At 35.3% G+C, this 17291-nt stretch overlaps 4 protein-coding genes across 6 annotated transcripts in view; 2 read left to right on the top strand and 2 right to left on the bottom strand.

The window, feature by feature from the left end:
• Positions 1 to 17291, top strand: part of SHH1 (SAWADEE HOMEODOMAIN protein) — a 72284-nt gene that overhangs the window by 3656 nt on the left and 51337 nt on the right. The gene's annotated exons all lie outside the window — the stretch shown is intronic.
• Positions 379 to 4417, bottom strand: LOC144548899 (elongation factor Ts (DUF810)). The gene is made up of 5 exons (XM_078297617.1): positions 3790 to 4417; positions 2637 to 3500; positions 2054 to 2512; positions 1564 to 1753; positions 379 to 1448 (listed from the first exon to the last, which is right to left on the bottom strand). Exons 1-5 carry the CDS (start codon positions 4294 to 4296, stop codon positions 523 to 525), a joined length of 2946 nt encoding a protein of 981 aa, XP_078153743.1. The 5' UTR covers positions 4297 to 4417; the 3' UTR covers positions 379 to 522.
• On the top strand, positions 8804 to 10432 carry NADK3 (NAD(H) kinase 3). The gene is made up of 4 exons (XM_078297684.1): positions 8804 to 8930; positions 8995 to 9321; positions 9744 to 9895; positions 9978 to 10432. Exons 1-4 carry the CDS (start codon positions 8841 to 8843, stop codon positions 10342 to 10344), a joined length of 936 nt encoding a protein of 311 aa, XP_078153810.1. The 5' UTR covers positions 8804 to 8840; the 3' UTR covers positions 10345 to 10432.
• LOC144548792 (Sulfite exporter TauE/SafE family protein) lies at positions 11527 to 15317 on the bottom strand. 2 transcript variants are annotated; one of them, XM_078297506.1, is made up of 11 exons: positions 14955 to 15315; positions 14209 to 14368; positions 13662 to 13862; positions 13295 to 13359; positions 13062 to 13169; positions 12893 to 12979; positions 12744 to 12794; positions 12424 to 12645; positions 12252 to 12345; positions 12022 to 12162; positions 11527 to 11903 (listed from the first exon to the last, which is right to left on the bottom strand). In XM_078297506.1, the coding sequence occupies exons 1-11, from the start codon at positions 15090 to 15092 to the stop codon at positions 11818 to 11820; spliced, it is 1353 nt and encodes a 450-aa protein (XP_078153632.1). In that variant the 5' UTR covers positions 15093 to 15315; the 3' UTR covers positions 11527 to 11817. The 2 variants fall into 2 exon arrangements, with proteins under 2 accessions (XP_078153632.1, XP_078153633.1); XM_078297507.1 differs by lacking the exon at positions 13662 to 13862 and having other exon boundaries at positions 14955 to 15317.

The raw sequence follows: 17291 nt of genomic DNA, 5'->3' as shown, positions 1-17291 counted from the left end.
CCCCTCCCAAAAAGCAGTATTTAGCTGTGACTATATCACTCCATCTTTGATATGTGTTACAAACAGACAGCCAATTAAAAATTAAAAAATATCAGTGACATCAATCAATCTAAAAAAACTAACGGTTTCATATCCATTTTAGTAATAAAATGGATGGATCAATCAATCTACAAACTGACACTTACCCAAAAATAATAAAACAAAGGTATCGAAAAATCTAACCCGGCACGAAAGTCAAATTGAGATGCTCTTAAAAACTATTCACAAGGGATCTCATTCCACATACACAAACACTCTGTCACAGAATTAATTGATACAATTAATGAAGAAAAATACACATAAAAAGGGAGAGAGAGAGAGAGATGATCATCAATATTACAAAGTACAAAAATATATATTTATATAACAGCCGAATTAATGAACACCCCACAATATCTCGACCTACAACTAAAGAATCAATCATTCCTACAACACAAAGCACCACCCCGTAAACAAACTATATCAAATAAAACTGACCTCACATTACAGCTTCTTCGGTAAATTATAAGTCTTCTTTAGAAACTTGGTAGCAGCCTCATCATTCCTGTAACATAAAACACGCAAAACTGTGTTAGCCTCATTAGGACTCCAGTTGCCGGTAGTGGGTGGAAGTGGGAACCGAGATCTTGCAGCAGACCCGAAAGCTGCAGTAACCAGTCTTTTATAGCTCTCCACTAGGGTTTCACTATCGGCCCGAAACAAGGTCAATACATTTTTAGCCTGTGACGAGGCTTTCTCTACCACTTCATCTGGTAAACCATCTCCATCTGCTAAAAACAAAGCTTTCAAAGACTTGAAATCTTCCTCTATAAATTGTGAATCTTGACGGGTGAATGCGCGTTGTGGGCCCCCCGCTAAGAGCACGAGTAAGAACCCATCAAAAGCGGCCTTCATTAAAGCAGTTATGACCCGGTTACGAACCCGGTTGTGAACTGTGCTTGAAATGACCTCCAGTGTCGGGTCAAGTTCCTTGATAAACGGGTCTATTCTATTAGAGGCAGTGTCACCTAGGTAGAGATTTTCCCACAGTACATGGCTCATGTCATGAAAGACAATTTTGTAAGCAGTTGTTTCGCACAGGCTTTGGACCCCTTCTTGGCAAGCAGATAGAGATAACTCAAACTTCATATCCAACCCATCGGTTATGTCGGCATGGGCGTTTTCAACATTTCGCAAGCAGGTCTTGATCTTTTTTTCGAGGTTCTCTAGTTCTGTCCTGATATGATAGATGGTGTTCATGCGTGTACACAGCTGGGGGAGGCTGAGCGAATCTCTACCATTCATTGACCCGACTTGAGATCGCCTCCTTGGAGGTGTTTGGGTCGGCTTTTCTTTTTTCTTCCATATTTTTGAGCCAATTTCACACCGTGTCAAGGCAGGAAGCGCCGGTATAAAAGTGCTTCTTGTTCCTACAAACAGTCAAACACTGTCATTAACTAATTGTTTAAATGGAGGTTATTGCTAATTTCCTAAAGTGAGCCTTGGCACAAATAAAGAAGTACTCTAAAAAAATATAAATCTTACCGCAACCAGACTTAGCTTTGGCAGCATAGTGTTGAAGGCTGCGATCTAAACCAAGAGTTAAGTCAGGGAGTAAGGCTCGGTGCATGGGAATAGGCAACTGGAAATATGAATCTAATGTCTCATCTATTATGCGCAGCACCTCCACTGCTGACGGGGCGCAATTTGCCCTATTTGCCCCAGGGTTCCATGTCTGTTTTTTATAATCCAAATGAAAATCGATATAAGAAATGTTTAACAAATTAAAAACCAATTGAGTCGTTGCAAAAGTGGGCCTTTTTTTTGGAAATTAAATTGGGGTTTTTGTATGAAGGTAAGGTTCATCATTTATGTATGTAAGGCTAATGAGAATATTGTTTGTGCATGGACTGGATCCGTAGTACCAGTTTAATTTGCTTTGTGTATGTAGCAATACAAGGACTGCTATATGTCACTAATCAGTTTAAGAACTCAAAAGGTGTTCATGCAAAAAGAAGTATAGAGAGAATGAGACCTCTTGTTGCAAGTTGCGGTCAACCCACTCCTTGAGGCGGTCAACACGAGTCTTGATCCAATCTCTGACTAAATTGGCTATAGCCATCTCAGCCTCATAAGGCGGCATCTCTCTAATAAGCCCCTTTCCACCATCTTCACTATCAACGGAATCTTCTACTGCTATGCTAACCAAATCCTGCTCCAATTTATCCGCCGATTTCAACACTTGCACCGAATCTGGCGTAAGCTCAGCCAGACCTGATATGAACTGCTTCAGTTCATTTCCATAACATGAGTGCAGAGTCACAACTGCCACACCTGCCGCTAAGGGGTGCCATTTCTTGAATATGGGACTAAAAAGGTCCTTCTCTTTCTTTGCCAAATTGCCTATGTCATTTGCAAGAATTGAGAGCATTGGAGCAGGGGTATTTTGATGCTTGTTGCTCGATCTTCTGTTTGAATCAACCTCTTCCATTCTCTATTTAAATGTGAAAAGTGTATTAGCATTAGGATATCACGATATCAGTTACTATTTAAATGAAATGAAAAGAAGTTTCTTATGTTACATTCCACTTTTACTACAGACAATACTGGTAAATTACCTGAGCAAAAGCGGTACGCAGAGAAGACCTTATATATGTATCAATGGTAGTTCTTGCCACATCAGTCTCTCCTTTTCTCCTACGCCTATACTCTTGTGATATATCCTCGACCAATATCTGTGCCGAACACACCCCTAATGAAACTATACATTGCATGGCCTCAATATTACTTGCATTAAATGCTTCATGATAGGCCAATAGCCTCTTTTCAGCCCACCTCATAATGGAAGTAAGTGTTGAACTCAAAATTTTACAGTAGACTGGGTCTTTGTTTGTCTTTGCATCCTTTGCCACCTCGGCAAGTTGCGTGTCAGCTGCTAGCAGTAACTCAGTCTCCACTTGACCGGTACAGACATACCGGTTAAACAATACCCAAGTGAAACATAGATTATGGTATATTTGGGTGATACCGAGTATAATCCAGGTTTTCTTTATTAACTCTAGCACCTCATCTACTTCATCTATCAATGAACCATCATCCTCAAAGCAAGCCTCTAGAAGCATCTGGTAGAGGTAAAGATTGAGCGGGGACCCATCAGCCCAGTGACATGTGTCGGAACCAGAGCCGTCAATGGTACGACTTGCCAGAGAGAGAACAGCAGAGCGCAACATTTGCATGGACTCAGTGTTGCGGCCTGTCTCTATTGGCCTCTCTGCAGTACCACGTAATATCTGTCTGAGACGTTGGGCTGAAGGGTTAGATCGTTCCAAAGGGGTTAACGGGTGAAGAAGGAGACCCGCTTCAAGCATTTTCAGGTTGCGGGCCCGCCATAATTCATACTCTTGTGGGTCCGGGAAGTCAGAAGATTTGAACTGTTGTAAGAGTTCTAGAGGCAAAACCATCGACTCTACACGCCTACCCAGCTGAGAAAAATAAGAAGTTATATATTAAATTAGTACAATTTAATACATACATGATGTATATATGTTGATTGGCCAAGAATTGCATTAAATTAAACACTGAAATTCAGTGAGTTGCTACTGGGAATTCTTACAGATCTCATCTTCACATTAAATTCGAACTTGAGTTGAGTGTACTCAAACACAGTAGTAGTATTAATTAGTATACTTACTGTAAAAGAAGAAGTGTGAACAAATTGGGAAGCTGAAATGAAAAAAACAGCAGAAGCAGAAAGAAAGAAGTAGATCTAACCTGACCAGCTGCGATCCGAAGCAATCCTCTTCGGATCCGGGCATCAGCTTGCTCCGGAATCCGCATCTGGATCCGCATCAGTTCCCCAATAGTACCAGCTTTCTTCGTAGGAGTTTTATTCGGATCCCCTCCCTTGCCGCTCTTAGACTTCAAACCCAGCGCCTTCTTCATCTTGCTCGCCGCAGCTGAGGTGAGCGACCGTTGCAGGAAAGGAGAACTCGATGAAGGAGACGCCGACGAAGCAGAGGAAGGGGAAGGAGATCCTGATGTAGAACGCTCGGATTGCGGCGTGTAGGTGAGTGGCCGTGAGCCAGCGGAGGTGCGACAAGCGGAAACGAATATCTCGTAGGCAGTATCGCGGAGATCTGGATCGGATAACTGGAGAGCAAGAGTGCCAAAGGGAGAAGGGAGAGAGTTGGTTGAGGATTCAGTTGAGTCCCGGAGTGGCGAGTTGAGGGATTCGCGGCGAGAAGAGGCATCGCTTCGGTCGCGAAAGAGACTCGCCATGATGAATTGGTAACCGTTTCTTCTCTTCTTCTCTTCTTCTCTTCTAATGCGAATGGAAAGGTAAAGCAGTTGCTGTTGCTGTTGCTGTTGCTGTTGCCATGAGAAAGAGAGAGAGAGAGAGGGTTCTTACAGCTCAGAAGCGAATGCTGTTTCTTTCTTTCTATTTCTTTTCTTTTGTTTTGGGTGGGGATTATGAACAAACGGCTATAGATAAACTCTCATCTAAAACAGACTAAAACTGTCCGATTTGCATCAAAATTTATTAAGATTCGGAGCCATGAAATTTATTAAGTTTGAAATATGTTTGCACGAATCTTAATACGAATTGGACGTTTAAGTTTTAGATTTGGATGAAACTTGTCCAATGTCCTTTGGACAAAACCTAATCCCTTTCTTTTCTTTTGTTTATTTATATATAGTGGGGAAAAAGGAACTGTCGGATGGGGAGCCTATATGATGAGATACCTCAACTTTTGCGTGACATTCTGGAAAATCTCAACTGTTAAATTATGATCCGCACGAATCTCAAAGCAAAAAATAAAACTGGTCCCCAGCGCTATTCTCGAGTAGGTATCGGACACGTCGGTCACGGGAAATATGAGATATTTGAGAGGATACGCACTGTGCCGATATCATATCATTTTTCCTCTCGGTTGGTTCTTCTGTGGCTAACTCTTCTGTGTTCTCATGTATGTAATCAGCATGACAAGATTCGCGTATTATACCCGAATTATACCCATAATTCGTTTTTTTGGTGATGCTGAACCGAACGCCGAATTATTCGGTTGACCAAACTTTGACCGAATTAAACCCGAATAATTCGTGAATTTTACAAACTTTTCCCGAATTTTTCACGAATTTTTTCTGAATTTTTTTCCGTAATATATTTTTTTTGGTTTTTTTTTTTTCTCCCTTGCACGTTTAAGATCTCTGGTCCGAATAATTCCGAATCATTTCTAAATTATTCCTGCATTATTTTCCGAATTATGAAATTTTTGATATCGCCGAAACCGAACCCGAATAATTCATTGTCACTATGGTCGTCAGTTCTGCTTGGTGTTTTTACTTTCCGCTTCCTGTTGAACTACTCATTCAGGCTTGTCACAAATATTATTCCATCCATTTGGTGTGTGTGTATTCCATCCACTTCGCATTATCGTAATTAAATATTTTACTTGGTGAATAAATGTTTCAAAAAATTAATGCAAGTTTTATTATAATAAAATTACCTATTGTCTCTTTTATTATTATAAATCACATTTATTATGCTTCTAAATTTAGAAACTAACAAAATTATTTTTGTATTTAAACTCGATTTTAAATTTAAACTTTTCATTTCATTTTTTATTGAAAAAAATATGTAACATGCGTAAAAGAAATGTGAAGCCTTCTGATTGACCAAATTGTGAGAATAAATGATTTATTTATTTATTTACTTTTGTCACATACATAGTCACATATAAACATATACTCATGTGTAAATGAATCATTTGCCCATACAAACTGATCAATTAGAAGACTGTATATTTCTCGTACCCATAAAAAATGCAACATATTTCTCTTACTTCTCTAATAAAAAATAAAATGAGAAGTTCATACATTTAAAATGAGTTCCAAATAAAAGACAATAAATTTTTGTGCCTTTAAAATTTATAAGGGTAAATATGATATTATTGAATTTTACAAAGAAAAATACGTAATTTCAAGATTTTTAGAGGACATATATATGAAATTCCCGTTGACAATATAATGGATGCGAGTTTATGTGAAATTATGGAAAGAGAACAACAAGACTCTAATTAAAATAGCAAGTTCAAAAAAAAAAACTAACTTTTATCTTTTCAACACAAATACATTGCTTGTGGAAGTAAAGCGTGTTGAATTTTAGTGCGTAGATTATAATATTTTCTTGAGTTGATGAGTATGGTAATTAAATACTAAACAACAATCATTGTCAATAACAATTATAATAATCAATTGAGGTCCCACCAACCCAAATACAAAATAATTAATGTTTTTGTTTTGTGGAGGCTTGAAATGTCCTCCATCGTTTTTTTTTTATGTCTTATATATATAACACGAACAACAAAAAAAAGTGTTATTTTGAGCTAAACTATCACAATATTGAGCACTGATAAAAAAAATCTTTTAAATATCTATTTTATCATTCAACTATTTTTCTTCATTATTTATCTCAATTAATACAAATTTAATAAAGAATAAAAACATGAAGTGCATGAAATTTTTTCTCACATCACTAAATATTGTAATAGTTAAAAATTGCTAACGTCTCCCCTGCAATTTTGCCAAACATAAAAATGTACACATAAATTACCTATATCCTATTCTATCCAAGAATATCGTAAAAGGGCTTCTCGGCTTGTCTGATTAATTTAAAAATAATATTGGGCATTTATGAACATCAAATCAAAATTCCAACTTTTTATGGATGCAAAAATGAAGCATACACTTTTTTTTTTATTATTGATTTAGTTGTTAATTATCCAACATACGAATATTGAACATTTTAAATCACATTTTTGGATACACACACATCTTAAATTAAAGGCGTATGGTACGGAGGGAAGAAAACAACGACATTTGAACACACAACCTATAATTAATTACGCACTTGAATAATAGTCTAACCACATTATTTCAAGTGATTACCTAACAATTATTGAATGAGTCAAAGCCTTTCATTCAAAATTAGCTTAACATTACTAACTTTTTCCACACACAAAAAAAAAACAATTGAAAGTTTAATTTAATAATAAAAGAAGATAAGTTTTGTTCTTCAAGTGTAATTTATTAATGCAAATTTGAGGTTGACATATAATGTTTGGTATTTAATAAAGCATCTTTTTATCTGGTATTATGAATATGAATAAAATTTAAAGTTTTTTTATTTGTGTAATGGAATCATTATTTAATAATAAAATGATGGTGAGAAAGAAATTAATAATGTGTTGATTGTGGTTGGAATTGAGCAGCTTGGAGCTGGATTTGTTCACATCACATGCCCTCTTTTTGTTTTTCTTAGCATGGAATGGAAAGGAAAGGAAAGGTTCCATCCATGTATTGAATTATTCAAACTAAATATCTTAAATTTGTTTGAAACTGAAAGTGAAAGCGACATCCTAATTGCCTCATTTATCTACTTTTCTGCCAGCTGTTTTTTTTTTTATTCATAATCATATTTATATTTCTGGTAGTTGTTTTTTATTTAGCAAGGAAGAAATTATTTAAGAGGGGGGGTTTTAAATGTTTTTATTTCTTATATCTGTATCATACTTTTATTTTTTTTAAATATTAATAAATTGAAATTTGAAACTACAATATTAAAATAAAACTGTTAAATTTGATGTATATCATTTTCACTATGAAGATTTGAATAATTTAATTTAATTTAATTTAATTATGCCTCTTGAGACGACTATGTTGATTGTATTGGATGCGACAGCTTCATCGAGCTTTTGTTTCCTAGGACAAATTAGCTTCTCATTCTCACCGTACGTGTGGGTGTGCCAATCAATCGTGTACAAAATGACTAACCAACCTATTTATATATATATATATATATATATTACTTAACAAAATTGAAATTAATTATCTTGATTTTGGGCCACACAAAAAACAATTCTCAAATGGACACGATTAATTACATCAAATGGACTAGCTAGACGTCATATATGCTACAAAAAGAAAAAAAAAAAAGGAAAATATTACAAGCTGAGGACATTATACTAAAAATAGAAAAAGTATTTTGACATCAATTAAGTAAGATGTTGTTCATCATTTGAATTTTCGACGGTTGTATGATAATTGAGAACAGTCTCGAGAATTATGCTGCAACGAGGGCTGTTGAATTTCATTCGTTGATGTGGATGCTCTGATTGCGTGTTTGAAAATATGAAAATTATGTTGATATATATGGATATATAATCTACAAGTACAAGTACAATTAATGTGTAAAATGAAGAAATGAACAAATTTCATCCGAGAGCTTAATTAGCATTGAGCTAGTGTTGATTATCTTTCTCTTTCTAAACCCTAAAGCCTGTAGATGAGGAGTACGTACGTACGGAGCTTATTCAATAGGAAACAATGATGTAATATCAAGCCGACGGTCAATGGATAGTAAATGCTTTGCTATTTAACTTATGAATGAATTTTCATCAAAATTTCTTTTCAAAGAATTAAGAAATTTTTGGGTTGCTCCGAACTCTTAACTGCGACTTAGGCCCATACCATATGCTATCTGGGCCGGGCCCAGGCCTTTTTGTTTAGGCGGGCCGCAAACAAATTAATTAGCTTCGATGAATTCGAATCACCAAGGTAACACTACATTTCTGTTTGAATCTGGACCATCTAATCAGAATCCGCACGATTATTAAAGCATTCCCGTTCATTCTACTTCGGATCGGATTGGCTCGGATTCCTATCGGACGGCTACTATCCAAATGGAAATATTCTGTTACCTCAGAGGTATGGATTCTAGCTTAGATATCTATCTAATGATTGATCGATCGATCGTTGGATGAATGGCGACGGTGGCGGCGAAGATGGGGCGAGCGCTGTTGCTGTTCAAACCGTTAGACGTCTATCCTCCCCGAACTGCAACTTCAAACAAGGTCAAGATTTCTCTCTCAAATTCTGATCAAATCAATTTCAATATTAAGAGAATTAGAATTTCAGGTTTTGAGGTACTTAGACGACAGATGTCGGGTTCACAAGGAAACCATAAACCGTTGCACAACCATTATAGAGAAAAGGTTCCCTGAATGGCAACTTGTGATGCGTAACAATCTCTCTCAATCCATTCGCCATTTTGATCTCGTCATCACCGTCGGTGGCGACGGCACGCTTCTTAGAGCAAGCCATTTCATTGATGATTCTGTCCCTGTTTTGGGTGTTAATTCTGATCCGACGAATTCTCTCGAGGTGGAGGAACTCAGTCAGGAATTCGATGCTACAAGAAGCACAGGTTATCTTTGTGCTGCTACCAGAACAAACTTTGAACAGGTAAAATTGAATCATTTCTACTGTCAGTGGCGGACCCATCTTGAGCCAGAGGGGGGCGACCGCTCCTTCTGAATTTTGAAATTCAGTGGAAAAATACAGATTCGGTACCACTTTGTCCCTCTCTGGAACTGAAAATCTTGCCAGACCAGTTCAAAAACGCTGTTAATGAGAAATTGTGTTGTTTTATAGAATTTTATAGAAATTTACAGGTCCATGCCAACTTTGTTTTTTTTTTAATATGTAAGAGTATGATATTTTTATTGTTTTTTTATCTAGTATCTCATTAGTTAATGAGTTTGAATCCTATAAGCTATTTGAACCCGATTTCTGTCTCTTCCTAGTAGAAATCCTGCGTCTGCCCTTGATCATTTCTAAAGTAATCTATCAGAATTTCAGCTGTTAAATATTTTGTTTTATCTCAGGTGCTGGATGAGGTACTAGAAGGTAAGAAAACACCAACTGAACTGTCAAGGGTATCATTGAAAATAAATCATGCAAAAGTACCGAGTTTTGCGTTGAACGATATTTTGATGGCGCATCCATGCCCTTCTTCTGTATCTCGCTTCTCTTTCAGGTTTCTGTATCATTTTACTGGTAAATTTTAACTTCACTTGAGAGACTGAAAGGTTTGAACAAATTCCTCTCTCTATATGTAGAATCAAGAAAGAATGCGGTGAAACGTCACATTTAATCAATTGCCGATCAAGCGGTCTCAGGGTTTCCACAGCTACTGGATCTACTGCTGCGATGCAATCGGCAGGGGGAATCCCGATGCATATTTCTATGCCTGACCTTCAATACATGGTGAGAGAACCGATCATGCCACGGGAACTTGACATCCCATTTTTGCACGGGTTTATCAAACCCGATGATCGTATGGTTATTTCTTGGTACAGTCAAGAAGGAATGGTATATATTGACGGTTCGCATGTTTATTATAAGATTAAACATGGGGATGAAGCTGAGGTTGCGTCTGATGCACCAGTTTTGAAAGTATTTTTGCCGAGTAGTTTGTTAGCATAGAAATTTGTTTATTGTTTGATGTGATACTATCTGTCAACAACTTCTAGTGTAGATTGTTTATTGTATCATAGTACCCGCTTTCATCTTCCAGGATCCGGTTAGTTCCATGTACTGACATAGGAAATGTAGATGTAAGGTTGTTCCACAGGACAATTCGCACACACGACACACTTCGTTTTGCAATTAATTTGCCTAGTTAAAATTTCACCGTGCGGCATTAGGTTTGCGAATACCTTCAAAATTTGTTTATTGTTTGAAGGTATTCGACAAGATTAATTTTGTGCATAAAGTCTCCCAATCTTGTCGAATCTTTTAATGACTTTGTAAAATGGAAACATTACATGAAATATGTAGTGATGGATGATAATAAGTTTATGTTTTCACCCTTCCAACTTTTTTGTTTCTATGTTCTTCACCAATGAATGAAAAGTTGTCTATTATGTTTCTTGATTCCCACACCCATTCCTATTCCCTATTGAGTTAAAGTCCGTTCTCTGACACCCAATTTTGGTTATCAATGGTGTGGTGCCCACATGTACTGACTCAGTGATCTTAGCTGTGATTGGGTAGCACAGTATAGTGTTAAAAAAAGGTGGGACTCAGTCATCATTTGAAAGTTGAAACACTGAGCCAAGTAGTGTTAAAAAGCATGACTCAGTCAGACAATTATTAAAAAAAAATCCGTAACAGTTTGATCACTGCTAATGACTAATCGGCTAATTAATTAGCAGAGTCATACGATTAGTAAACAAAAATCCGTAACAGTTTGATCACCGCTAACGACTAATCAGCCAATTAATCAGTAGAGTTATCCAATTAGTTGAAAAAAATCCGTAACAGTTTAATTACCGCTAACAACTAATCAACTTGAACGGACGATTTGCACAACACAGCCGATTAGTCGAAAAAAATCTGTAACAAACTGCTAACAACTAATCAACCAATTAATCAGCTTAAACAGACGTTTTGCACAACACCGATTGAAACACATGGACTGCTATATATGTTAAAAAGCATGAGCGATACATGATAGATAGCCTTGGGCATAGACCCATATAGAGACCTTTTTTGTGGGTTCACCATTTACAAGCACTATTGAAGTTGATGCTGACATTTTCTCTGTATCAAGTAGGAGACACAAACACTGGCTAACCAGTATTATATTACTCCAAACACAGATTCTGACAAAACTGTAACTAGATATATTTATCTAATTAATTACCTATTTTACACAATTTTTCAACCTGATGATACCATTAAAACAAGATTTCAATTCGGTTTACATCCATAAATAAATTTAAGCCAAAAAAAAAAAAAATTCGGATGGAAAGTGAAATTTTGCCCGTAATCGAGATCAAACCTTGTTGATTTTATTCTCTGGGTGGATCAAGCACCACACAACAATGCCAAAAATCTAAATTTTTCAGGGATCCAAATGTAACGTTCGCTTAAATAATGATCTATTGTTCGCTTCTAAGCATCGTATTTGCAAAGATCATCAAATCCCATATACTCGTGATTATGGAACTTGTCTATCATGTTGGAAATGCCAACTCCACCTGCATATTATGTATATACCAAAGGATAAATACCAGTAGTTTGGACCAAACTGTCACAAAAAAATACATGAAACAGTAGATATACAAAAATAAAACATGTGTCTGTTTTTAAACGTACCGAGTGAAATGGCGCTAACAAAGATAGTAAAGGCCAAGATAAAAATGATAAGAGAAGCACGTCCCAAATAGTGTATCAATTTGCGCACAACATGCTGCCCAATCCAAGCAGCTATGGTTGCCACCACAATGAAATATAGGGCTACAACAAAAGAATAAACATTGAAATCATCAGTTCATACTATCATTTCCATTTTGTTAATTTAATTTTAATTAATGTAAAGCACGCACCATAGGGAATGGGGAACCGCTTAAGAAGGTAATATTCTACAACAGACATTGACGATGAGAATGTCATTGCAAATGTTGCCGTAGCACTTGATACCTAAAAAATAGAAGAATATATTATGTACTTCTCTCAAATATTACGCTCATACTTGAAAAAAAGAAACAGTTAACATACCTGAGGGGGGATACCGAGCTCCAAAAAGAGTGGGCCCATGATAAAGCCACCTCCGAGGCCCAAAAGCCCTCCGACAATACCGGCAACAACACCTAAAGAGCAATAAATAATCAACTGATGCACCTTCAAATTTGTGCCATCAGATCCCTTTGATGATATAATTCTCCTCCCTTGGTACAAGCTCACCGCTTCATATCCTGACACCCCCAGTGACACTGGTACCTGTCACATTCAGAAAAAAAAAAAAATTAAGATCCTCTTTGCACAATCATATTTGAAAGAATCAGATTCTAAAATTAAACAAGAGGATTGGTACCTACCTGGAGGAAATTGAGGACCCAGTACCATGTGGAGCATGTTGATGTGTAGTTCTGCACATAAACAGATAATTAAATTAATTAATGATGAAATTGACAACTAATTTAGATTAGTAAACCATGTGAGCGCTCTTTCAAAATTTATTAATTACCTTTGTGACTTGCAAGGCGAGGAATGCCAACCACACAAACATCAAAAGGGCAAACTCCTTCCAGCATACATTTTCAATAATCGAAACCTTGAACAAAAACAATTTTTTTTCATATTAAAAAACCATTTATGAATCCTTGCCTAATTATTTGATGTATAATTTCCTCTACCTCTGGATCTAGTAGTTCCTTGTTGTTGTTTGAAGCACCATCACTAGGACCTGAAGGCAATACTCTGTATTCTGCATCGTTACCTTTGTTCTCTTTATTAGCAGCTTCCTGAAATAAGCCATACATACATCAATAAAGAAATAAATAATGATGTATTTCAAATTTTACAAAATTCAGCAATGATAAAGTGTCAAACTGTATGGAAAAACAAACAAACACTACTGTAATAGTACCCGCAATATAATTGTCTCTTTCTTCCAAGTCTCAATACCTTTCAAACATGCCTTGGTTGATGTCCCTAAAATTTTTCAGTTTAAGCAAATAAGATTTAAAAAAAAAAAAAAAGTAGGGTAGAATTTAAGCTTCATCCAAATAAACTTGGTCAAACAAAACCCCTACAGAATAAAGAGCCTTACAGTTCCAAGTGCTGTCCTATCCTGGTACAATTCACATGGATGCCAGATCAATTCGTTCAGTAAGTGGAATGGTACCAAAAGATTTACCCAAACAAGACAAGATAAAACACAAAAGGTTGCATAATGGTACAGTTCTGGGACCAGCAGGTGGTTAAACAGTACAAAAAAGAAAATTGAATTATACCTATGAAGAGGATAATGAGGAGAACAGTGACCAACCAATCAGGAAAAATGACATTGAAAATAACTCCTATGCTAATACCCAACATAAGCATGGGTTGAATGAGTAATGCCAAGTCATAATCTATGATTGGCATGTCTAACGTCGGATGCCTTAATTTCAAGTTGTAATATACTGTTGACGCTGCCGCTCCCATTATCATACCTACCATTCATTAATTACCAATCAATTATTAATGGATAACATTAATTACTTCATCACAAATTTAATATAATAAAGATTTTGCATAAAAAAATAAAATAGTAAAATTAATTTGTAGTATATATAACTCCGCCAATGTAGTTTCTACATAGCCTGTCTCAAGCTAGTAAAAAACAGTCTCTTTATGGAAATAAAACCCTCACGAAATGGGCAAGACTAGTACTAGGATGGGTGACCTCATGGGAAGTCCCTGTGTTGCTGATTCCAGTTAGATTTCATTTCTAACCTATCCCAAATTGTTTTGAAATAAAGGCTTTAAAGAAGAAGAAGAAGTATATATATGTTATACATTTTGAGATAGCGGTAGATGATTTGGCATCGAAGCCAATAATAAGAGTCAACATTGGCACATAAATGCCACCGCCACCAACTCCGCCAACGCTTCCAAACGCAGACCCGAAGAATCCAATAATGGATCCTAGCACTATTCTCCACCCCAATTCCATCTCCTGTACATTTTACCAACACCATAAATTTAGTCTCACTTTATTTAGATCTAAGGAGAACAAGTTGTGAAATTCACTAGGATTCATAGTACAACTATGGATAAACTAACCAACTTTATTTAACCAAAAATTACCAACTAAACAAGCTGTAAAAATAAGTTGCAACACCTGTTTCACCAACTCTATCAATTAAGTCTCTAACAAGTTGCAACTCCTGTTTCACCAACTCTTTTTTTTTGTTTTTTTTTTAAGGAAAAATAAAATAAAATAACAATGATTAACTTCATATCTAAAAAGACTATGGAGAAATGAAAATGATTAAATTGTGACATATGATCCCTAACAAGTTGTGAAATTCACTGGAGATTTAGAGTAGAACTATGGATAAACAATTTAAATTTAGTTGCAGTAAGTGAAAATTCATTGAAACTAAAGTTGAATTAACCAATCTACAACCAACAATTACCAACTAAATAACTTAGCTGCATGCATGCATATAATGTATACATGCATGCAACATTAATCTGTTGAGGAGGCTAGGAGATAAAAATTGAAAAAGAATTGAAAGAAAATAAGAAGAAAAACTTACAGGCCAAACATGGACGTAGGAATTGCCGCCATTAGTTTGGAACAAAAAGCTCACAAAATTCGTCAAAGCATCGAATTCTCCATTAATTCCAGTTGTGTAATTCCTTCCAACACCTCTTAACCCCGCAAAATACTCCATTAATAAATCAATTGAATTCCTTAGCACCACCAATGTGCCAAGGATCAAATTCAACTCTAGCTAGCTCCAAATGTAAAGATGGAAACTTCAATTTGACAAAACAATTTATGATTTGGGATTTGGGATTTGGGATTTGGGAGGGATGGATGTTGGAGTTGTAGAGTCAAAGGTCAAGGCGCCAATATCGGTGCTTATTTTAGAGAGAGAGAGAGAGAGATAGATTTTCAAAATCTCTCTCTAGATTCTTTCTTTTGGGTATTTTTGTTTGGTGTTCCTTTCTTTTATATAGATAGCACTGGGTTCTATAGCAGCTAAGCTAATAAGAGGTGAGGTGAGGTGCCTACCGCCGAGTGCTTATCCTCTGAGATATCTCAACTTTTGCGTGACCGACGTGTCCGGTTCCTATTCGGGCTGATGTAGGGTTCAGTATTATTGTGTGCTTTGAGATTCGTGTAGAACGTATTTAAACTGTTGGGATTTTCCATAAAGTCACGCAAAGTTTGAGATATCTCAGAGGATACGAATTCCCTAACTCGTGGGAACTGGGAAATGGGAAGACTTGAAATAATTCTTATTGAAAATTGAAAGATAAATTCAGAAAAAATGGATAAAATATAGAGAGAAAGAGACCTTGTGGTGTGGACGTGTGGTCCCTACTCATTCAAAATGTATATATACAATGATACATATATACCAATAATTTAATTAAATGAAGAGGAGAGTTCCAATGCCTCATGTTTTTCATATCTCATTATATTTCATATTTTATATCTTTGTTTTCAAAGTCTAAATTGTCGATCCGAATCGCTCAATATGATATGCCTAGTGATGAAATTTTATAATTTTTAAATTTTTTTTACTATTTTTAAGATAGGTACAAAATTACTGTTTTTGGACCGTTAAAAAAACAGTAATTTTCAACTCATTTTAAAAAATAGTAAATTTTTTTCAAAAATTATAAAAAATTATTTTCAATTATATTTTAGTATAAATATCATGTTGAACAGTTAGAATTAATAATTTAGATTTTAAAAATAAAAATATAAAATATAAGGTATTATGAAATATAACGGTCACGAGAGCCATTGAAACCCTCCTCTTAAGTGAACACTTCCATTATTTGAGGAATATTAAACAAAAATTGCAAGTGGATATGGATTTGATTGCCAGCTGTGATTTGAATTCAAGAGCCGCCTACGTACAAACAGGAGTCATGCATTAATTAGCAGAAAGAGAGAGAGAGAGAGAGAGAGCGCGCTTATCAACTTAAAAGTTATATAATTAAGGGTACTTATAAAGGTTGAGAATCACTAACAATATAAATGTAAAAAATAGATAAATATAGTAATAATAAATATTAAATAAAAAAATATTTTTTTATATGATATCATAGTTTAATTACTCATTGGTTGGTATCTTCTATAATTTTTTTAATGAGTAGTTTTGAAATTGGTATCTACAATCTATCTACCATGTATATTTTTTATTTTTTAATATTAATATATATATGTTGTGTTTTTGCGTGTACAACTCTACATCCTTGAATTTTTATTGGACAGTGAAATGTAATTACAAGTGTTGAAAACATGATCAATGATTATCTTCAAACAGCTTAATCAAGGATCTTCTGTGTCATTGTCTATATATACTTACATATCACTACCTCATTGATTAAATTAAGGGGATTTAGAGGTAGCTAAATTCACCCTATAATAAAAAAAATATATATTGAAAATTTCATGTGTAATTTATGCTATATTAATAAAATGTTATAATTTGTTTAAATTAAGTCACAAATATGTTTCGTCTTAAAATATATCTCGTTAAATATTGTTATTTTTTAAACTAAATTCAGCATTCGCTATATAAATTTCTGGTTCCGCGGTGCAGGAACATGCATTGAATAATTATTGCTTACTTGTAACTAATACAATGATAGTGTGTAACTCAAGATTAAATTGTGGTAAAAGAAATGGATTAGGGTTTTGTTTTTGGGAGAAATTTGGTTCCGATATTTTGTTAGATTCAAATTTAAGTTGGATGGGTTTCTGTTTGGTTTACTTTAAAATCCGTGCACATTAAATTTGCACAAATATTAAAGCAGATATGCACATATTTTAAAGTAGATTTGACGTATTGAAAATTCATTGGACTTAATTTGAGTTTGATGGGTGTCAAGAGTACTCAAATTGCTCTCTC

This window comes from Carex rostrata, chromosome 34, assembly GCF_964058835.1.
Source record: "Carex rostrata chromosome 34, lpCarRost1.2, whole genome shotgun sequence".
NCBI lineage: Eukaryota > Viridiplantae > Streptophyta > Magnoliopsida > Poales > Cyperaceae > Carex > Carex rostrata.
The sequence above is the reverse complement of the archived record's forward strand: the minus strand, read 5'-3'. Positions and strand labels throughout refer to the sequence as shown.

Coding starts and splice junctions, on each gene's coding strand:
- NADK3 (XM_078297684.1), top strand. CDS start 8,841: ATGGCGACGGTGGCGGCGAAGATGGGGCGAGCGCTGTTGCTGTTCAAA. Junction 8,931..8,994: donor GAACTGCAACTTCAAACAAG/GTCAAGATTTCT, acceptor TTAGAATTTCAG/GTTTTGAGGTACTTAGACGA. Junction 9,322..9,743: donor CCAGAACAAACTTTGAACAG/GTAAAATTGAAT, acceptor GTTTTATCTCAG/GTGCTGGATGAGGTACTAGA.
- LOC144548899 (XM_078297617.1), bottom strand. CDS start 4,296: ATGGCGAGTCTCTTTCGCGACCGAAGCGATGCCTCTTCTCGCCGCGAA. Junction 2,513..2,636: donor TGCGTACCGCTTTTGCTCAG/GTAATTTACCAG, acceptor ACATTTAAATAG/AGAATGGAAGAGGTTGATTC. Junction 1,449..1,563: donor CAAAGCTAAGTCTGGTTGCG/GTAAGATTTATA, acceptor GACTGTTTGTAG/GAACAAGAAGCACTTTTATA.
- LOC144548792 (XM_078297506.1), bottom strand. CDS start 15,092: ATGGAGTATTTTGCGGGGTTAAGAGGTGTTGGAAGGAATTACACAACT. Junction 14,369..14,954: donor CCTACGTCCATGTTTGGCCT/GTAAGTTTTTCT, acceptor TAAAATGTACAG/GAGATGGAATTGGGGTGGAG. Junction 12,980..13,061: donor AGGAACTACTAGATCCAGAG/GTAGAGGAAATT, acceptor TTTTTGTTCAAG/GTTTCGATTATTGAAAATGT.